We start from the raw sequence: 23,667 nt of genomic DNA, 5'->3' as shown, positions 1-23,667 counted from the left end.
CTTTCAGACTAATTGAGAAAAAGAAATTTGTAGCCTATGCTTACAAGATCTTGCATCTGAGGAAACAGACAAAGTCTACAAAAGCTTATGCTACAAACTTCTTTCAGTCTCAAAGGTGCTACATAATCTTTTTATATACTGATATGGACTACCACGGTCATTTCTTTGAATATAACATAAGAGAGTTAATTGTTTTTGGCCACACATCCAGGAACCATCACCCTCTATTTAAAAGAACTGGAAGAAATTGTGCCTACGTTCAATCTGTGGCCAAATAATAATAATAATAATCATCATCATCATCATCTATTTTAATTAAGCTGCAGGCTCATCTCTTCATGAAGTGGGAAGCCTCCTTCAAGTACAAACTGCCTGCCGCCTCATCATTTCATCAAAGCCTGCAAGCTTCAGCTGACACAGTTCTCTCCTTTTTCCTCTAACCAGCTGAAATTGTAAACTGGGATCTGAACTCTAAGCTTGTGTCAGCAGCTATATATATATACACCCAAACAGTTAAGGGGTCAAATACTGCCAAAGGTTACTAGTTTAGTAAGCAGTGTTCTTGCCTCAGAGTCACAAAACCAAGTGCACTGACAGGAACCCTTTGGATGCTTTCCATTCATTAGCAGTAACTCATGGGGGACGCAGCTTGGAGTCAATTTTTTGAACTCTTCACTTCATGCTCATTTTAGTGCTATCAACAAGCAAAGATGTTTCCTGAAGCAAGACCAATTTGAAAGCTAAGCAATGACAACATAAGTGCAACAAATCTATATGACAACAACTGAGGGGGGGGGGGGGAAGAATACTCCTCAAATCCCATTTGCCTGAGGCTAAGTGACCAAAATATGCTAAAGGCACTAGACCTTGTCTGTTCTTGGACACTAAGTAGAGTCAGCCCTGGTTAGTACTTGGGTGAGAAACCACCAACAAATACCAGGTGCTGTAGGCTGTATTTCACATAAAGGAACTAGCAAAACCACCTCTTAAGTATTATCATGGGATTGCCATGCATCAACAGGCACTTGAAGGCCCACATATAAACTACCTAAGTTAGTATGGTATAGTGGTTTGAATACTGGACTAGAACTTCTGGTAGCCAGGGTACAATTCCCCATTCAGCCATGGAAACCCACTGGGTGACCTTGGGCAAGTCCCATTCCCTCAGCCTTAGAGATAGGCAACAACAAACCTCTTCTGAATAAATCTGCCAAGGGGAAAAATAACTATGGTAGGCTCACCATTAGTTGGAGTCAAATTCGAGGCACACAGCAGCAGCAACCACAACAACCTAACTATCTAATCCAACCTGGTCAAGAGGAGCAGCTCAACAGGGTACATAAGCTGTCATGGACTGGGGTTCACTTAATCTGACACATGAAATGTTTTGCTGAGCTACAGGTTATGCTGTACACAGAAGTGGAATGGGAGGTGGTCAGGTGGAAATGAAGCGCAGGAAAGAGAAACAGCAATAATTATCTTATCAATAGTTGACAGAGTATGAACTTGAAGTTTAAAGAGGGGAATCACATAGCTCTCCAGGTGCTGTTGTACTGCAACTGCCAACATCCTAGGTCAAAATCAACACTTTGAATTGTGTCTGGAAATGGCAAAGATAAAGGTAAAAGTAGTTTCTTGACATGAATGTCTAATCGTAACCGACTGTAGGAGGTGGTGCTCATCTGTTACTAAGCCAAAGAGCGAATGTTGTCCTAGGACTGCTCTGGTGGTCATGAGGTGAGCATGACTGCACTGAATGCTATAGCCTTCCCACCAAAGTAGTACCTATTTATCTATTTGCATTTGCATCTTTTTGAACTGCTAGGTTGGCAGAAGCTGAGACTAGTGACAGGAACTCACCCCATCATGCAGCACCTGGGAATCAAATTGCCAACCTTCTGATCTCCCAATCATCAGAATTGGAATCTTAACTATTAAGCCACCGTACCCCTCTGGAAACGTACTGGCTGCCAATGGAGATGTTGCAACAAGGGAGTTGTATGGTCCCTGTAGCCAGCCCCAGTTTACAACTTGCTTCCAGCTCTCTGGGCCAGCTGACATTTCTGAGCACTTGTCAAAGGCAGCCCCATGTAGAGCACATTACAGTAATCCAAATTATTGGACCTAACATAGGATTTTCTTAGCAAGTCAAAGGCTTTCATGGCCGGCATCCATAGTTTTTTGTGGGTTTTTCAGGCTATGTGGCCATGTTCTAGAACATGGCCACATAGCCCGAAAAACCCACAAAAAAATATTTCTAACCAAGATTTGTTCTTTCAGGCTGAGAGAGTGCAAATTGCACAACGTCTCCCAGTGGGTTTCCATAGCCAAGCCAGGATTCAAACCTTGGACTCCAGAGTCATAGTCCAGTGCTCAAACCACTACGCCATGCTAGCTCTCCTCTCATAGAAAGAGAGGAAGAATGCAGGGGAAATGGCTAGACTCAATTAGGGAGGTCACAGACATGAATTTGCAGGACCTAAGCAGAGCAATGGAAGACAGGTGGTCTTGGAGATGTCTCATCCACAGGGTCGCCATGAGTCGAGATCAACTTGAGGGCAGTTAACAACAACAACAACAACAACAACAAGTCCTTCCAGTCACTTCCAATAACCATGTTGTTAAAATGGCAGTGGTCTGGAAGATTTTCTGAAACAATTTTTAAAATGTAATGTTAATATATTATAGTATTAAAATTATACCTTTGGACTGTTATAGTGTAACATCTGTCTTTCATTTTATACACATACATATATACATATTGAAAAGTCTATTGGCATTGTGGACGGGGAGGGTCATACAATGGCATATATCACCAGTGAATTTATATGCGTAAAAAAACTCTGATACTCCTGATACAGTGGAAACTTTTGTGTAATTTGTAGCTTTCAACAAAATCAAAGTGGTTGGTTAGATGTGGGAGCCACAGCTGTCTGAAGCTGTTTGGTCAGCCATGTATCTTCCTAGCAACATGTTTTCTTAGCGATACCCTGAAGCTGTCTCAAGTTGAAAATTTCTTCCCAGCATCCAGATTCTCCCCCTTCTTTGCCTCTATTACAAATAATTACACCAGACATATGATGAAAGTGGCAGCAGATTCACTGTCTTGGGGAGTGTTTTTAAATTATTTTTCAAAACGTAACTACTTCCACAAGCCATACCTTTAGGCTTGTATTTCCTACCCTACAACCTCCTTCTGTTACCAAGGAAACATATTCCCTTATCATTCTGGGTATCATTCTAGCACTGTAATTTCAGAAATCTTCATTCTACTTGGAAATACAACCTAGCAACAGACTGGTCACAAAGGCCAAAAAAGCAGTAAATATATGCTAGTGCTCCTCTGTTCCCAAGGATAAAGAAAAATTATTCCCACCTTTTATGAGCAAGAGTGTTTTAAAGAAAACAAACAACACCTTCTCACCAATCTAATTAAAGCATCATTATCCACCTACTGACAGTCTTCTAACGGGAAATGTGCTACTCACAAAAAGCTATGCCCACTGAAGTAAAACTAGTCAGCTAAACCTCTTTACTATCATGTTAATCACACTGAAGGCAATGGTCTTTCTTTCATTTGGTCAGGGTCAGCTCCTTTATTTTGTGTGGACTATCCTTTTATCCAAAGCTGCATCTACACTGCAGAATTAATGCTGTTTGACACCGCTTGTACCTCTGATTGAACTGAGAGACTGGAAAACGTTAGACATCTTATGCTCCATTCCAAAGACTTTGTCCAGCCTCTCTATTTCTGAACTGAGAACTTTGGTTTGACACTGCTTTAATTACCATGGATCTATCATTTATATATTTATTTATTTCCTGCTTTTCTCCTAAAACTGGGAAACAAAGAAGCTTACAATTTTTTTAAAAATGCATTCAAAAACATACAAACATGAGGTATGGAATTTTGAGATTTGTAGTTTTGTGAGCTATTTAGCCTTCTCTGTCAGAAGGCTCCGGTGCCACAACAAACTACAAACCCCTGGATTTCACAGAATGGAGCCATGACAGTTAAACTGGTATCAAACGGTGGCAGCAGCCCAAATTGAGCATTGTCTGAATATAGCAGCTTCTTCTTTCTCGTTACCCAGCCAGCATTCCTGATTCTAATACTTTCCCCTCCAAATCTCTTGTTCCCCTGGGCTTGCCAGTTTCCCAAGCTTGTGAGCTTCTGGCTGATATTTGCCTTACATACTGGTATCACAGCCACTTCTATGGCTTACAGCAAAAATGCTAGGGATAGAGCTTGACAAATAACATGCAAACTTAACCAGGGTATCTAACAAAGCCACAGCTTGTATTGGTTACAGTTGTATAGGCTTGGGATACACGGGATTGGATCCAGGCATCAGATGAGCCATCTGTTGACTGGTGATCATTGAAAACCCAATACACTTTCTTTCTTTCTTTGAGTATTTCTATCCCACCCTTCAGTCAAAAAGGTTCCCAGAGCAGCTTATAAATTGTTATATGCATCTCCTTCTGATGGTGTCTAGATGTCAAAGGCTCAGCAATTTTAACTTATGGTAAATGACCAAGATAAACCATGTCACTTTTCATTGGCAAGAACCAGCCAAATTTAAATATGTTCAATTCCAGATTATTTAATTGTTAGAAAATTGCACATATGTTAAACACTGAAATTTAAATCAATGGCACTTCAGAAAATTGATCATTGTCCAATTGAGATGTGATTTTACTACACTGCTTTGGAAAACTTGATCCCACTTATTTATGGAATGCTTCACAATGGACTCCAAAAGCCACAGCAGCACTCTGAGCCAACAAGACTCACATTTAAGTTTTTTTTAAAAAATCACAAAAATGCCATGTAAACTACTCTGCAAAATTTCAGCATACCCGATATGGCTCATTAGGGTCTTCAAAGATGGATTTCGTTTCACCAAAAATATGTATGAGTTGTTCTGTAACAGTTTTTGCCTTCTGCAAACATCAGTACAATGAAACTGGCAAACACAGTTTTGTCTATATGGTTTACAATTAGAGAACAAAAGCTCTTTGCATTTATAAATGTACACAATATTTTTAAAATGCTTTTTAAAGGAGCAACAACACATTTCCATATTTAATGACTTCATGTATCCGTATTTTTTTGGAACAACTTGACCAATGTCCATGTGTTTAACTACAAAAACTTCCCCTGTATTAAAAAGCAAGGAACAGGGAGGATGGCACACAGTCATCTATCAATGTAAAGTTTAGTCCAGTCAATGTAAAGCTAAGTGGAGATGATTAAAACTACTCATTGGAATTTGGCTATTAAAACCTGGAACTTGGCATACACTTTCTGGCTAAAAAATAGTTCCATTACTGTTATTTTATTAATTCTACACATCAAGCCTAGTGACGTTACACCTTCTAATGGAATTCAGCCATATCAACAAAGAAGACTACAATTCTCTGCCTACCTATTTATGAATAAATCCCATTGACTCAAAGGGAATTCAAAGGACTGACCTGTACACTTGCCTTTCCAATACCACACTCTGCTGCTGCTTTCTCATCTTACCTGACTTCTGCAGAACAGGATATTCGGTGCCAACACCTCTGCTCAATTTCTCATCAGTTTAATAACCTGGAACTATTCTAACAACGGAGGCTCTTCTGGAAGGTTTCTGTTATCCATACGCCTGTTCTTCTCTCCATTTTAAATAAAGCCGTCTTCCTGAAAGAAGGAGCTCCTGGAAAGGGTGCTGCAACATCACTGGCACCATTGTGAATTCACTTAAGAAGTAATTCTGCATTTTCCATCTTCTCTTTGTTGCCAGATTAGGTAGCTTTAAAGAAAGCCCTTGGTATACTAAAGAGTTCTGTTGCCTTTGTTAGCTACTTCAGCCAGAGAGATAAGAACTGCCTCTTGTGCTTTAAAGCAAGCGCTTATCTGGGCTCAAACATATACAAAGTGGTTCATCCTTCAGATTATTTGTAGCCACTCCCCTTGAAGGGCACAGGACACGAAGTCTCCATTCTCCCTTAGCTTCCTTCCTTTACTGTTTTCCATGGAAGAACTCTGAACAACTAATCCCACCCCAGTACAGAGTCATGCAGACCAAGATAAACAAGGACATTTTTTTTTAAACTTAGAGATGACAAGTGCATTAGTCATAGAAGCAAACATATGAACCACCAATCTATTGTGGGCTTTTTCCTTAACCATTGCTTTGACATCAATTAAATACTATAACGAACTTGACGTTCTGACATTTGTTAACTGCAAAATTTCAACACAGTTAGTATCAACAAATATGATATTTTTGCTGCACCAAAGCTGTATATGTTTTCTTGTTCACACAGAAGTCTAGAGCAGAGCTTGATATTAGATGACCTGCCAAACTGCTTTGTCTTAAATTTTGGAACTAATAAAATAAGCTGGTATAAATTATTTCAAAGGGTACATTGAGCCACTCAGCTCTTTTCCTATCCATGCATTGGATGCATGCTTAGCTTGATGATTTGGGTATGCTGGGAGGCTATTAACATCCTTAAAACACTCTGAGAGTGTTGGCAATATCATTCTTGTATGGTGGTCTACTGAGGCTCAAAGCAAGGAGCTAGAACTGTGTATTCACACAATGCAAGCAACCACACAACATCAAAAATTTCTTTATAACCCAAGGAAGACAGAATAGTTGAAGGCCACCCAACAATACGAGGTGGAAAGCAACAATCCATGAGTTTGTGCTTCTACTACTACTACTACTACTACTAGCCAGCTCCCAATACATATTTGGGGCTTTGGCAGTCAGCACTCATGCTATACTACATAAAAACTCAACTCTCACACATCCTGCAGAGTGTGACTGCTATCTAGGTACCATCCCAGTTCTCTTTCCGATACCTTCTCCTCACCTGCCATCTGTCACATTCTGACCCAGAATTGGACATCAAGCTTTGCCTAGCACCCAACAGGCTCTCAAGTCAGTCAAAAACAGAAGTGGCCTGATTTTTCCCCCATTCAGTATCAGGCCAACTAACTTCTGATGCTATATCTAGTTTCTCCAAACTACCCAAGAAACTTTGTATTTTGCATGAATAAAATGGACTGCATATAAAAGCCACTGAGGAAGGCCAGAGGTTATAATACATCCAGAAATTATTTATTTCATTTTCATGCCGCCTTACTCCCAGAAAGGGACCCAAGGTGGCACACAAGATAAAATCATTTTTTAAACTTTACTACAGAAATGCCTCATTTAAATTTAAGTCTAACTTTGAATTCTTCCAGAGAAGGCTTTCATTGTGCCCAAGCTTATTCAAAGATGTTAAGGAGAAATCTAGGTAATATTATTGCAGTCTTCCTAGGTATCTTCCCCCAGGGCTTTCCCCACTTATTTAAACCACACACACACTAAGAAAGGAAAATTTGAAATAGCTGCATAATATATTTTGACTGGTAATGTGAGCAGCTGTTCAGTTGGAAGCATCATACATGTTTCAAGGAACAGCTGAATAGGTGGCAAAGTGGAGGAAGTGCTCAGTTATGCCACATCTAAACTGCGCTCATCCTTGAAACTGTGCCCCTGTGCCCATACCATACCAAGTTAGGGTTGGCATTAATTATTTCCAACACATGGAAACTAACAGGATCTCCTTCAAAATAAACTCCCTGGGTCCCAATCCATCTGCTGGAGCCACACCTATCCTGGAAGAACTGAGGTTTGGAAGGATACAGCATAGTGTTACCTGGCCTAATTGTGGCTCAGCTGGATCATGACCCACTTGCTCAGTTAAAATTACATTTAGTATGGCACAGCTATTTCTAAATCTTTCTGACTACTAGAGTTCTGTATTTCTATTGTTTTCATGTGAAATTCTATAACAATAGCTAAATATAAGCACACGCCATATGAAACAAAGGAATGCTTTCTCTGGAAAAACTGGATGCATCACTAGCAAAAATAAACAGGGACACCACTCCTCAACAAGCAAATCATATCCTCTGTATTCAAGGTTTTCAATGAGAAAATTAAGAGGAATTCATCACCGGTTCCTTACTCAGTGTATGAAAACAGGAAGAAAATTACCACATAAAGATGTCATTTCCTGAACATTCATTTTTTTAAAGCACCAATCACAATCAACTACATTTGTAATCAATCAATTTACACATTATGGCAATCCCATAGGGAAAATATTCTGAAATATAGCAAAGACTACATACAAATAAAGGCCAGAAATATTTTGTACACATCAGTGGGATCTCTTCAATGAATCAAAATCCAGCATCAAAGAGAAATACTTCCATTCCTTTGAATTGGGATGAAATGTAAGCAAATCTTTAGGTGAAGAGTGACCTTCCTCGCCCCACCCTCAGCCATTTTCCTCCGCAACTGAATGGAAGATTATTTTATTCATTTCAGTGGGGAAAAGAGGGAACCCATCTGATCAAAAATACCTGGTGGGGAAGAGATCTCACATCCATTAAGGATTCTTGGAGCAAGAAGTTCACTGGCATGGAATAATCTTTCCCCTGCATGCCATTTCTTAAAAAATTGGGCTCATTCCGTAGTGTGTTCAGGTGCAGGGGAGACTGAAGCAGAGCAAACATTTCTGGACAAAATAAAAATCAGTTAAGAAAAATATTGTGAAGTCGAAGGCTTTCATGGCCGGCATCCATAGTTTTTTGTGGGTTTTTCAGGAAACGTCAGAAAGAAACTCTGCTAGAACATGGCCACATAGCCCGAAAAAACCCCAAAAAACTAAGAAAAATATTGTTTATAACAATGGGGTGTTACACTAAGCTGCAAAACCCTAACTAAAGCAATACTGACGTATATTTGCTGTGGAATCTATTTATCAGCATAGTGCTCAGTGTATCCCCCCCCCCCCCCCCCCGATTTTATACCTTGTGTTCAGTTTGATGTGAAAGCCACTTATGCAACCTCTGTGGATGTGTTTGTGTTTGTTTTTAGGTATGTTTAAAAACAAGTAATAAAACATATTTTAAAGCCAATGACCTGTATTCTGGAGTACCACGCAGATGTCATAACATAGTGCCAGATAATACATCCTGTCTGTTCGCATTATGTCTAGACTGTGGAAGATGAAGGAGAAAATGCCCTTGCACTGCAGGTGTACAGGGCTTAGAGTGTGGTGACAATGAAACCTAAACGTTACTAAAGAATTATAACAAACTAGAGCTGATTTAAAGGAGGGTTTTTTAAAGCTTTTTTAATGTGGCTGTTACCAAAAAGGAAGGAGATTGAGTGAGTATAATAAAAATGTAATGCCCAATGGGTCTATCATTATGACTTAATTGTTGTTAAGTGGATTTGTATCTTAGTTTAGGAATGTAGTTCCCAAAGCTTGTGCAAATGTCCACACACCAAAAAGCCAAATCAAACCAGCTCAGGTGAAGCAGAAATGCTTGGTGTTGTCTTCATCTTTCTTTCTTTCTTTCTTTCTTTCTCTCCCCCCCTCCCCATTCTGGATTCCCCTATGACCCTCTTCGTAAGGGGGAGCAGGTGGTTTAGGCCAAAGGTGATAAGCCAGAGACCATGTGCTGCTCAGCTTGAAACCATCTTAATTCAGAGGCTCACAAGCCACCTTCTTATGTATAAAATATTAGACCCATCCATCATTTCCCCCCTTCCTTTCCTTACATATAGAGATGCCTAATACCTCATAAATAAGTTATTCTTCAACAAGCCACATCTTCCAACAAGACAAAGGAGAGTCTCATAGCAGAGACTCATCATCGCTCATCTGCCGAATGGCAAATCAATCCAAGGGACTAAGGCGCCTGCAGCGTCTTTGTCCACTGTCTCATCTGATTCCACTAATTAGCCCAGATTTCCAGCTTTCACATGAAGGATAGTAGGTCTGTAGCCTAAAAAATCCAGAATTTTAATTTAGCCACGATTGGGCAATAACATGTCTAGTCCAAAAACAGTAGGTAAAAAGCAACAATGGTCGGAGTTCTTTCTAGCTCAGTTCTTATTTCATACTCTCTCTTTCTCTTTCAAAAATAATGAAAAATCATGCTTATAGAAATATTTATGTTTTTATTTGTATTAAAATATTCATATTGCATTATTTTACATTTAGCATTTTAAAAATGTTATTTAATAACATTAATGTTCTGCTTTTTTCTGTAGAAGCTGAAGTTCTCCCCATTCCTGACTGACAATGAATGAGATATGATAGGTTGAGGGGTACTGATTGGCCAAGGTACAGGTTGAGCCTCTCTTATCAAGAATTCTAAAATACTCCAAAATCCAAAATTGTCCACACAGATGCCTGAGATAGTGCTCCAAAACACACTGCAGAAATAATCCAATTTGACACCCTTTAACTGCCCTAGCTCAATGCTAGGGAATCCTGGGAACTGTCGTTTGTTGTGGCACCAGAACTCTCTTACAGTGAAGGCTAATTGTCTCATAAAACTACAGTGCCCAGGATTCCCTAACATTGAGCCAGAGCAGTTAAAGTGGTCTCAAACTAGATTATTTCTGCAGTGTGTTTTGGACTAGTGACATCTTTGCTTTTTGGTAGTTCAATGTACACAAAATTTGTTGCATGCTCAAAACTGTTTAAAATGTTGTGTCTAAAGTTACCTTCAGGCTATGTCTATAAGGTGTATAGCAAACATAAATGAATTTCATTATTAGACTTGGGTTCCATCTCCAAGGTATCTTATAATGTACATACAAATATTCCAACATTCAAAAAAACCTGTAATCCAGAATGCTTCTGGTTCTAGACTTTTCAGATAAGGGAGGCTTAACTTCTAAGAAATGAGGGGTGACCCTTCTACGCCAGCAAAATCTACAACCATCCTTATTTGTGTGTCTGTCTGTGTCTCATACGTGTGGTTTTATGTCTTTTGTGCCTGCACTGTACGTTCTAAAAAGAAGTAGTAACCAATCATGTTTGCATTTGCCTGTTCTCCAATGGATGAAATACTTTAAATCTTTTCCATGAGTTATTAAGACTACCATGAATATAAGTATGTGCATGTGTGTGCGTGCACATGCATGTATGTATACAAATATCGCATGTCAGTTTGAAACTGGAGACAGAGTAGGAGGTTCCCATTATACACTGCTGGTGCTGGTTCAGTTAGGCCCCAGGCATGTCTCAAATTAAAATGGAATTTTTGTGAGCTATTTTTAAACCACTTGCTTATAATCTTGTTTAACTGCAACATGTTTCAAAATATACATCTGGCATTTAGATTTTTTATTTAAGCACCAAGAGCTAGTCTTTTAAAGACAGATTTCCCCCCCTCCTCCTCAAGGCTATGTGACTGAAACGGTTTTACATTTCCTTAAGCTTTGTATCAGTGTCACATTACATTTTAAAATACCCTAACATAAACTGGTTTTAAATTTCCCTACATTTTATATCCCTATTACATTAAATTTTAGAATGCACTGGCATTAAAAAAAAACCCCTCTCTATGAAACGTCACAAAAATGTTTTAGGTGGGAATGCCTTGGTGTAACCATGCCACTCAGCCTGCTTAACTCTTAGGGTTTGTATTTCATAACATCTCCTAGCTGCCTGGGAGGCAAGGCCAAGATTTCTATATCCAGCTCTGTTTCCTGTCTCTGTAGTTATCAGTCTGCAGTTTGGCAGAAGAGTGTTGCCTAGTCTCCTTCCTTCCCCCTTCGTGTCTGCCTCCTCCAGTCTCTCCTTGAATGACTACCTGTTGCTGTTCAAGGAACATCAGAACAATGGAGAGCAGAGGCAGCTCAAGAAGGCAAACCACAAATTTCTCCCTCCTTTACGCTAGCTAGCAGAAAATAGCTGATTAAAATAGCTTTGAATTAAATTAACTGGCTCCTTTTGGATTAATTTAATCCACTTTTATGGTTGCTAGGTACTGTATATTTTAAAACAGAATATGTCAGAATACTCCAGTGGCACAGACAATAATTTTAGTGCCTGGTTTCAGAGAGACCATTTGTTACAGCAAAGATTTTTCCCATATATCAAACAAGAAATGATGTTCAAGCTGGGTTCACGAAAGGAAGAGGCACTGTGGAGGGTATTGCAAACATATGCTGGATAACGGAGTGCACCAATGAATTCCAAAAGAAAACCAGCCTGTGCTTTCCAGATTATAGTAAGCTTTTGATTATATCCTTCTAACCCACAGGGGTTCAGTTCCTCCCCACCTCCATCCCCGCATATGGGGGTAAAATACAGACAGTCAGCCTCTATATTCTTCAATGGATGGCAACATGCATGTGTCCACAACAGTATGTCCGCATCACCGTGTCCACATGCATGTACTGTCATTGAATAATATGGGGGCATAGTGAGTTGTGGACTCTACACTCCTTTGATGCAGCGGGCCCACTGTACAGATCATGAAAAAATATGGATCACTCTTAAATAAATGGGTTTCCCATGACATTTAATAGTCCTCATGTATCTGTACTCAGGACAAGAAGCTACAGAGAGAAAAAATGTTTTTCTTTTTTTATTATTTCATAATTAACCAACATACAATCCAATATTTATATCTGTACAATATTAAAAGAAAGATTTCATATATAGGTATCCGAACTCTTCATTTCAACTTTCTTAATGATCATAATTTTGCACTTCCAAAGTTGTCGCATTAGAACCAAACTTAACCAAAAGAAAAATAATTATTTACTAGCTCTTACTTATTTTCCTATATATAATCCATAGGTGAGTGATGTGATAATTCTCTTATTTTCTTAGAATTTGTTATTTCATTAGATCTGATATCTCCAAACTTTCTTTCATCATACATATCAATCTTACAGTGAATATTAATCCTCTATATTCATATATGTTTATTCATCTAAACTATTATATCTGTCATACCACTTAATTATAGTTTTTACTAAATTTTCCATCTACCCCAACAAAAAAAATGTTTTCAATTGGCAAGGAGATGAGACAAGGCTGCATCTTGTCATATTTTACTTGTATGCTAGAAAACATTATAAAGCAGAACTAGAATTGGAGGAAGGAGCAATGACAAATGCAAGAAGGAACATCAACAATTTAACCTGTGTAAATGACACCATACTACAGTATTAGTAGAAAATAGTACTTGGAACAACCACTGAAGAAAGTTTTAAAAAATGCAAAGGGGGGGGGGGGGTTACAGTTGAACATTAAGAAAACAAAACAAAAGACCAGAAAGCTATGACTTACAAAACTTTAAAGGAGATGATGGAGACAGTGAAATAGTTGAAGATTTTCCATCCTTTGGCTTAGTCATTAATCAGAATGGAGACTCAAGTTAAGAAATCAGAAGGCTAGGACTTGGAAGAGAAGCTATGAAGGAAGTAAACAAGAACCTGAAATGTAAGGCTATGTCATTGAATGCTAAAGTTAGGATTGTCCATGCCATTATATTTCCTGTTTTTATGTAAGGTTGTGAAAACTGGACAGTGCTGAAAGCTGATGGGAAGAACATCAACTAATTTTAAATGTGGTGCTGGAGAAGAGCTCTACATTCTAAAAAGATAAATAAATAGGTCCTAGAGCAAATCAAGTCTTACCTCTCCCTAGAGGACAAGATGACTAAACTGAGACTGTCATAGTATGGACATATGGACTATCATGAGAAGACATGACTCACTAGAAAAGACAGCAATACTTGGTAAAGTAGAGGAAGCCACAGCCCTGAGTGCAAGACCAGAGCAAAGCTGTTGGTAACAGAGTGACTTGAAAGCAGTTAGCAATAACAAGGTATGCTACTATACCTTGTTAAGGGGAAGATACAGGGTGTAGCTATGGGGCAGGAGGGCCTAAAGGCACTATCCTTCAAAATAAGAGTTCTCCCCCCCCCCCCTGCATTTTTCTTTCACTCCTCAAATTTCTACCATTGCAGAGGGGCATAAATATATAAGAATACAGTTTCTTCACTGGATAGATGAGGCACAGCCACAGGCTAACCAAATTGATCCATTCACTTTTTCACCGCCTCTCCTGATGCTCTCTTGGAATAATTTAACCTGTGTCAATCCTTAGTTACAAAATTTGTAACTGAGTACACTGTACTGGGGATATTGTATTGTATCTTGATGTTTATGTGTAATTTTAGCAGAAGGAGGGAGGGTTAAGGGGAATTAGGAAAATTTTATTTCTGTCTGTATATCTGTTTTATTGGACTGTTGTTACCCGCCTAGATCCCAGAAGGGAGAGACGGGATACAATTATTATTATTATTAACATAATTTGGTCTTAGCACTTTAGTGCATTGTCCTAAAATTTCAAATAGATTCTGCAAGTAAACAGTTAAATAACTTCTACACTGTTAGCCAGATTATGTGCAAGTTCCTGAAGGTTTCCATGAAAACCTTATAGTACATCACAAATTAATTTGCACGAAAGGCAACAGTAACACACATAAACACACACTAGGAGGGAAGGAGGAGAATCTCCTTAAAGCAGTAGGCAAAATCCTTCTAAAATCCAGTAGATAACCCATTGAGATCTGGTGGATAATGATATCAAATATTTCTGCAACATCCAGAAGAATTAGTTCAACTGCATCATGGCCACCATCTCACCTGAAGACAATTAAAGTGAATCAAAATTAAAACCCTGAAATGGAGCCTCTGTTATTAAACATAAATAAGATTAAATATCCTCAGTCATCTGGACCCAGTAAGAGCTTCCTGAAAAGAGGATAACAGGGTTCACAAACAGCTTGCTTTCTTTTGCCTCGGTCCAAACATTCTGTCTTCATCAACAGATCTGCAACAACCATTTCAAAACTGTTCTGCTCAGTGGGAAAATTCCACATCTGGTTGGCACTTACACTCCATGTAAAATTATTTACTGCTGTTTAGATATGTTTGAATGAGTGGTTCTCAAACTGTAGGATGGGACCCCCATGGGGACACAAGAGTTGCTCAAGGGGAGCATGAGACTTGGAGGCCCTGATCCTCCCTCCCTCCCTCCCTCCCTCCCGCTCCCCCTCTTCCTCTGTGTTACTACATCAAACGGTGGGGGGTGCAATGTCCACATGTAGATGTACAGAGAGTCACAAGGACAAAAAGCAGGCTGCCAAGCCGGTCTCCAACCGGCTGCTGGCAAAGAGTGGACTTTCCTTGCTCTTTCTGCCCAAGGCCACCTCAGGTGGCCTCAGAGCAGCTTCTGGCTGTTCCAGGGCCATGCATAATCTGCATGGCCCACCCTCAAAGTGGCCATAAACTGCTTTATTTGGCCCATCTGCTTCAGGCCTAATGTTAAATTATTGCAATGCTAGAAATCTGCATAAGTAAAACTTCACAGTGGAGGCAGAATTCTTATGTGGGAAATGCCCTCATTCCTCTCCTTTTTCCACAGCTATGCGTCTAACAGAAACAAATTAAAATGGAAGCCATCTGACACAGGATTACCTCACCAAACACTGCAGACAAGCCCATGACATGCAAAATTCTGTTCTTGAAACTGAAGACAGCTTGCATTCAGTTTTATGACTAGACCAAATCCACATAGATAGGATCAAACTTTTTTTCCTCCCAAATTGAATAAAACCAAAAAGTACAAAATCCCCCTACAAAGTAACAGTCAGATCCATTGTTTCTGCATGTGGGCAAATCACAACATTCAATCAACCATCACTGCAGCTGCTGCTATCTGAATTTCCTCAATTCCACTCCTTCAAAACCATTATTTGGTCATTAGTTCATAAATACAGAGCATTAAGCACATAATATATGAACAAAACTGAGGAATCAAGTTCTTTATGCAAGGTTTGCTGAAATCTGTCCCAGTTCAGTTGGTTCTTCTTGTATAGTGTAAAGTCTTTTGCAATGTGTACAGAAACACACATTCTTTCCACAATTGAGTTATGTTGCTGCTGTTGGATACATTTCTTACACAATACTTTGGCCAATCATTTTCTTTAAAAAATCACTTTGTACAGCACTTTTTAAATCCCAAATGTGGGCTATTTTGTCCTTTCCATTCTTCTAAACTCCCTAAATAGGGATAGAAAACAGATCTTATTAGATTCAACCATCCCTCATTTCTTTTTTTCTTTTGTATTAATTAAAATACATATCATTCCAGTCAGCAAACTCAAAGAACATAAAACATACATTCAAGTTACATAAGTACAATATATGAGGTGGAGAGCATCAAATAAAACCTATTATTATTATTACAAGAGGTGGAGAATATCAAATGTCTCTCAACCACCATCCCTCATTCCTAACTGTGCTGGTCAGGGATGGAGGAAACTGTAGTCAAACAACATTTGGAAGGCTGCATATTCCTCACTCCTGTCCTAAAATAAAAGGGCTGACTTGTCTGGCAGTCTGCTGCTACTATTCTGTTGCTCTGTGATTTAACAGATTCTGTCACTCTGCAATTAAACAACTTAATATGGCCCCATAGTGAAGTCAGATGTGAATTCCCATAAAAATATGGAAAAAATGGGAGAGGGGGTCCTCTGGTTATTTTTTTTCCAACCTTAACTATTCCAGAAAAATTTGGGAGAAATAGATCATGGGATATTTTCTTGTAGAATGATGATAAAAATATTTAAGATATTATATGACAGGTAGACTTTTATGTAAGATCACATACATCTGTGGTCCATAGTCCAGAGCCAGTGCTCAAGCCACTGGTAGCCAATTTACCATGAATCGCCAGAAAAGAAAGAACCAATTACAGCCAATGGACACAAATATGATATAGGTCTCTGACACCAAAGAGGAAATGCCAGTTGCTTCAGAGTCTCAGAAAGGTCATCCATTAACAGCACAACGTAGAGGTTAACACTGGAGATTCCTTTAAGAATGAATTTCACCTTTGCACAGCAGTGCTCCAGCAATTTCTAAAGTATCAGGATGTTCACTTCCATGAGGTCAGCCAAAGAGTATGTGGTTCTTGAATACCTAAAGCCTGCCAAGTGATTTATTTCAAGAAACTTACTCACTTCCTTAGTTATCTGTTGTGGGTTTAAAAAAAAACTTGAAGTAATCAAGGAAACAAGCCAACATATCCTGGAAGAAAACCATTGAAATCTCACGCAGGACAGTTTGTCTCCAACTCTTCTGAAAATGCAAAAAACTCCCCCAAAGAGGGAGAGGGAGGGAATCACAACGACTGAAACGCTGTTTGCATTTCATAGAATCATAGAATCGTAAAGTTGGAAGAGACCACAAGGGCCATCCAGTCCAACCCCCTGCCATGCAGGAAATCCCAATCAAAGCATCCCCGACAGATGTCCATCCAGCCTCTGTTTAAAGACCTCTAAGGAAGGAGACTCCACTACACTCCGAGGGAGTTTGTTCCTCTGTTGAACAGCCCTCACTATCAGGAAGTTCCTCCTAATGTTGAGGTGGAATCTCTTTTCCTGGAGCTTGCATCCATTGTTCCATGTTCTAGTCTCTGGAGCAGCAAAAAACAAGCTTGCTCCCCCCTCAACATGACATCCCTTCAAATTTAATTGCAACATCTTAAGCAATTTATAGATATATTAAAATCATGCCCTTTATTAAGCAGAGATTGATAAATATGTGGTTTGGGGTGAGGAACATGTGTAGCACTCCATACATTTTGTACTGTGCCACTCATCCAACTTAGCCAGTATAGTCAACAGTGAGGGATGATGGGAGTTGCAGTCTATTATCATCTGAAAGGCACAGACTCTCCTCTTCCCTATGACATGATGTCACTGGCTGTAGTCTTCCCTCCATTTTCTCAGCATGACCCAGTGGGGAGGCTGGGTAACACACTTCTGATACCAGGCATATTTGGGGAAATAGGATCCCTTTCAGAACAGCAACCTCTGCCCCTGTGGAATTGTATCAACCAAACATTACCTGTGTCTATCCAAAATCCCTTGTCTTGCATCTTCTTTCCTGCTGTCCCTGCCCTATACAAACAAGTATTATATTTGAGCCCTTATAATCGCCCATAATGTGAAAATATGAAGAAGCTCTGGAAAGAACAACACACATCATAGAATCATAGAATCGTAGAGCTGGAAGAGACTACAAGGGCTATCCAGTCCAACCCCCTGCTGTAGAAGTATAGCACATTTTCATTTTGTTTCTTAATGAGAATTCGTCACCACACTCTCTTCCTGCAAACCAACAGAGGTTTAGGCAAAATGGATTTAAAAAGTACTTATAGGGGTCTTGTTTGAAGAGATATGAATGGAATATCCAACAAGATGGTACTAGATGAAAGGCGATGAGATTGAACTAGATGGCCCTTGTGGTCTCTTCCAGTTTTATGATTCTGGTAAGAAAATGACACTCCCATTTTAGTATGTTATTTTAATGGCTTTGTAGATTTCATACTTGCAGATTTTGTGATAATTAACAATTAAAAAAACTTTCTTAAAAAGCCAAGCGCACAGTGGATCCTTTGACAGCAAAATGTTCTGCACAGATATTGACTGTAAGGCACACCTTTCCTATTATTATTATTAACCTTTATTTATAAAGCGCTGTAATAGAGATGTAATCATTATGTAAATGTTTCCAGCAAAAAAGCAAAACATGTAACAAACACAAATCCGACCTCCAACAGTTTACAGACAAATCTGAATTAAACAAAAACACAATAATGTAATCTGGTGAAATACATCAGCAATTCAAAGTACATTCCTAGGAATGGCTGCTAGGGACAGAAAGACAGACAGATCCATCTCTAAGCCTGGGGACATGGGGCACAAATCCATATAGTTTGGTAATATCATTAAAATCAACTCAAATGCCTCATGACTATGCCAGGCTTTGAGTACTCCACAACTTTGCATCAGGCTAAGTGGTATTAGGGGGAAAAAGGTGAAGAAAAAACTGGGAAATCCTAAAATTTGGCCAGATGTTGTAGATGCGAGGTCAGTACTGTAGTTAGATTCAGTCCAAAAATGTAGATTGTATGAGTCAGTGATGTGAGTACAGGCATTGGATTGTGTCTAACAAGATGGAGTGGTGCATCTTCATTTCTGAAAACACATGCCTGGCTGCAACTCAAAGTCCTGTCTCTTGTCATGGGTGAAACACACAGGTTCCACACAGAGAAGTACAGAGAAATACAACAACCTTTTTTCATGGTGACTAGAGATAATGCCTTTACTTTCAGATGGTCCAATGTACGTAGTATTTGTTTCATGCACAAAATTCTTTAAAATATTGCATAAAATTACCTTCAGACTATGTCTATAAGGCTATATGAAACATAAATGAATTTCATGATTACACTTGAGTCCCATCTCCAAGTACATACATCTCATAATGTATATACAGATATTCCAAATTCAAAGAAAAATCCAAAATCCAAAATGCCTCTGGATAAAGGAGACTCAACCAGTATTAGTAAAGCCAGAGAGTAATTTTAGTGGTTGTTGTTGTTGTTGTTGACTGACCTCAACGCTGACACATGGTGACCCTGTGGCTGAGACATCTCCAAGACCCCCTATCCTCCACTGCTCTGCTTAGGTTCTGCAGATTCAGGCCCATGACCTTGATTGAGTCCAGCGATCTGGTATGCAATCTTCCTTTCTTTTTACTATCTTCTAGCTTTCCAAGCATTGTTGTCTTTTCTAATGAGTTATGCCTTCTCACAATGTGGCCAAAGTACTACAGCCTGTTTTTTCACTCTTGACTTCCAGGGAAAGTTCAGGCTTGATCTCTTCTAGGAACCATGTTTGTCCTTTTGGTTGCCTATGGTATCCTCAGCACTCTTCACCACCACCACATCTCAAATGCGTTGATTTTCTTCTTATGTCCTTTCTTCACTGTCTGGCTCTTGCATCCATACATCGTGATGAGGAATACAATGGCTTGGATGATTCTAAGTTTAGTGCTCAGTTTTGTATCTTTACCCTTTAGGATCTTATCTACTTCTCTCTTTTTTACTATTACACAGAGTTATCTAGGGTCTGGAAGGAAAAGAAATTTCAGTGCAAAGTCCCTCTTACAGAGCTAGAAAAGGGTCCTACATAGCCTATAATTTCAAAACACATTGCTACAACCAAATTTTCTGAAACATAGCTTGACCACAGAAAAGTAAATCCTGTCCATCACTCGGTTACTTGCTGTTTCTTTTAATATAGCAAAGAGTAAATCAAAGATTATAGAAGAGCATAGAAATCAACTACCAGGACTTTCTAGGATTTTGTCCAGACAATGCCTATAAGTGGAAATCCGTGTTTACTAAATGCCATGGAGAGAGACAATAGATGTTTCAGCAGGTTAGGGGAAACTATTCTTTTTTTAAAACACACACACACATACCATGTGAAAACCAAATTACTCGTTTGAGCCAAGGAGGAACCCTCAAATAAATAAGGCCAGGTACAGCATAAATATTTCAGCACTGTCTTGAGTAGGCTGAAAAACAAATCATGCAAACAAAAGCAAAACTAGCCTGTTTCCTTGTTACAGGGTTGCTTACAGCAATGTTTTTCAAATTCTGAAATTGTCTTGGAAGCTGAATCCATTTGGAATGTTGTTAGCTGCTTCTTAAGGGAAAATTGGGGGGTTGTGTATATTTATAGTGTTATGTTTGATTGTCTTTGTCTCTGACTGTATATGTTTGATGTTTCGCACTTTGGTGAAATGGCACTATAAATAAATGTTGTTGTTGTGAAAAATCAGCACTAGCCAACAAGTAAGCTGACCTAAGCTAATCTTCTACCACAATATACAGATGTATGCTATATAAGACAGGGGGAACCAAAGGTTCCTCACAGCAAAGGAGCACAAGGCACCGCAAAATATAGAACATTAAAAAAAAATGCAGGACGTGACAAAATAAAAGCTAAAAAGGAATATAAATATAAATCCATGCTGCTTAGTGATGCTCAAAATGGAGGACATTTTGAAAAAAACCCTGGACATGAAGTTGAAATGTAGGACATGCCCTAGAAATGGAGGACATTTGGTCATCCTGAATATAAGAGGGTAAGAATTGTGCGGCCCTCCCAATTTTGTTGAACTGTGAATCTCAATATTAATTGTCTATGCTGACTACGGCTGCTGAAAGTTGCAATTCAACAACATCTATAAGCCCACTGCTATAACTGTTTATTCTATGATGTCTAAACTCACATAGTAATAATAAGACCTATCAGGTATGGCCAGTACATTAAAACAGACTATGTATGCACATTTCTAAGAATATTCTGCCAACAAAGAATGGCTCCTCAACAGAAAAGTGAGCATGGAAAGTATTGATGAAGAATTGCTTCTTTGGCAGAAAATTTGGTACCAGAAACAGAAACGACCTGGAAAGAAAAGGGATAAGTTTCTACACCATAAAAAAAGGAACTGTTTCTAAGCATCCCCAGAAATGGCGCCCTCTGGGACGGAATGGGAACGCAACTGGAACGCCCGGCAGCAAAGGTGGCGTTCCAGAGTGCGATAAAATGGGGTTCTGGGCCCCATCCTGTTCCGTGGGCGCGCACGCGCACACACATTTAGAACACACTGGGCCCATTTTAGGACCAGTGTGATAAACTTCATTATCTCACACAAGACTACAAATCTCAGAATCCCATAACATTGAACTACAGCACTTAAAGTGTTATCAAACTGTATTATTTCTGCAGTGAAAAATAGACTTGACTTTCAGATTTTTGTTATAAGATTGGTGTGAAAGGAGGAGGTGGGCAGGACTGGTTGGAGTCAGGGAAAGTTGAGGAAGGAGAAAGGATACAAAATGGAGAGTTCTCCCTGACAGAAAGCGGACAGGGGAGGATGACCAAGGGGCTTTATAGACTATGTGAATAATCTCACTCACACATTCTGTTTTTGTTGTTCACGCTCTTTTTTTTTTATCGGAACCACATCTCTATCCATCTCTGCAAGTTCTGCTGCTCACACAGGTCAGCACTGCAAATAAAGGTGGAGTCGATGCTAAAGATGCATTTGAAACATTCAAAATCATCTTGCCATTTCTTCCAACCAATGTTAAAAAATGTCAGGAAGCTCAGGAAGTTAGTTAATTGTTTTATTTTCATGTTTTATGTTTTTGATGTTGGGCTCCCTTTTCTTTCTCTTTTTTTTTTTTGCTTCCTTTTTTCTCTTTCTTTTCTGTTTTTGTTTTAGTTATTTGCTTGTTTTGATGTGAGTTGTATGAGTTAGGGTGTTGTAGTTTTGTTCAATTATGTATGTGATGTGGATTGTATATTATATATTGTGTATTAGTTTTAAATCAATAACAATTTATTATTTTAAAAAAAGAAAAAGAAAGAAACACATTCAAGGCATGCAGAATTTTATCCTGGTTTATCCCAGGTCTATTTGCATTGGTTATTCACACAGCCAACAATGTAATCTTTTTAAGGAAAACTCGGGGGGGGGGGGGCAGGATCAGTTATTCTGGGTTAAGTGAGGAGTTTGGCAACCCCCCACAAAAAATGTAGGCAGGATACAGACCGCCCAAAAAGGGCAGTCTGCCGGCGTCTCCTTTTTGTGCCAGCGGGAAGCCATAGCTGATAAACCATGCAGTTTCCCGCCGGCAAAAAAAGAACCTGCAAAAAGTGCATTCTTTTTGTGGCGCACTTCTGACGGCCAAGTGTGCCAATGGCGCACTCGTGACGTCACAAGTGTGCCATAACATGCAGACACTAAGTGTCCGTCACATCAAAATGGCGGTACCCGTGTGTACAGGATGCCGCCATTTTGATGTATGGAATATGTACTAGGGTTAGGGAGCGTCTACATGGTGCGCACTCCCTAACCCTATTACCACCGCCACCATGCCACATTTTGCCCGTCTGTAACAGGCCTTACTCAGGTGCATTCAAAATGCATGTGAACAACAAAGATTCAACCCAGATTCTATCATGATTATTTTCACTGTCTGAATAACCCGTAGAGACTGGGGATTAGGTTGTAAAAGGTTATAGGGAAAGTCTGTAATAGAGCCTCAAAACCCCATTTAGTTCTTCCCTCTGACTGACTGCTCTATGATTAAATAGTTCAGGGGTGAATGTGTGATCTAATTTTACATAAATACATTTCTATTTGTTTATTTATTTATTTTTACAACTATGTCTGGCTGATAATTTTTGAAAAAAAATCTGGTCACACTTAGCACAGTGAAACCATAGAACAACACATTCGTTGGTCCATATAGGGATCACTTTAAGGCCCAAGTGCTTGATCTACAGAGGGAACTTAAGGGGAAAGGGGGTCAAGATGATTGAGAGGAGTGTGGGGCCAGCTTGGAGAAGGATCCACTACCATTGGTTTCAAGTATTGTATGCACTGATCTAGCCTTATGATTTGTATTGTACAAACTTCACTTATATTAAGATAGTATTTTTACCCTATTTGATATCCTTGAGATTAAAGGTAGTACTGCAGCCATTCACTCAAAACCACAAGGTTGCGAGTTCAAGACCAGCAAAAGGGCCCAAGCTTGACTCAGGCTTGCATCCTTCCGAGGAGGTCGCTAAAATGAGTACCCAGACTGTTGGGGGCAAATTAGCTTACTTGCTGTTCACCGCTATGATCTTTGGAATAGCGGTATATAAATAAAACAAATTATTATTATTAGTAGTAGTAAGTGATTAAGTGTATTTACTTTCTCTAGACTGCATCTTACACAAAGAGCTTGGTACCTACATTTTTTATTTTTATTTAATTAAAAAATTGATTGTAACCTACTACAAAACTTCTTGAGATTCCCATTTGTATTTTATTTTCCATAAATATTCCACAGCTTGATAAC

General features: G+C 39.1%; 1 protein-coding gene across 8 annotated transcripts in view; it reads right to left on the bottom strand.

Moving 5' to 3' along the window:
- HECW2 (HECT, C2 and WW domain containing E3 ubiquitin protein ligase 2) overlaps positions 1–23,667 on the bottom strand; it is a 220,328-nt gene that overhangs the window by 107,550 nt on the left and 89,111 nt on the right. The window contains exon 1 of one of the 8 annotated variants that reach the window (XM_089519536.1): positions 21,730–21,823. The exons of 5 other annotated variants lie outside the window; for them this stretch is intronic. In XM_089519536.1, coding sequence (XP_089375662.1) covers positions 21,730–21,733 — 4 coding nt within the window. In that variant the 5' untranslated portion in view covers positions 21,734–21,823. Of the gene's footprint in view, positions 1–5,533; positions 5,847–14,779; positions 14,802–21,729; positions 21,824–23,667 lie in introns of those variants that run through there. 2 more of the 8 variants (XM_089519535.1, XM_089519537.1) reach the window with 2 other exon arrangements.

Source organism: Sceloporus occidentalis, unplaced genomic scaffold (assembly GCF_023333645.1).
Source record: "Sceloporus occidentalis isolate IW3139 unplaced genomic scaffold, rSceOcc1.0.p SCAF_4, whole genome shotgun sequence".
NCBI lineage: Eukaryota > Metazoa > Chordata > Lepidosauria > Squamata > Phrynosomatidae > Sceloporus > Sceloporus occidentalis.
Note: the sequence above shows the minus strand (reverse complement) of the source record. Positions and strands in the feature narration are given on the sequence as shown.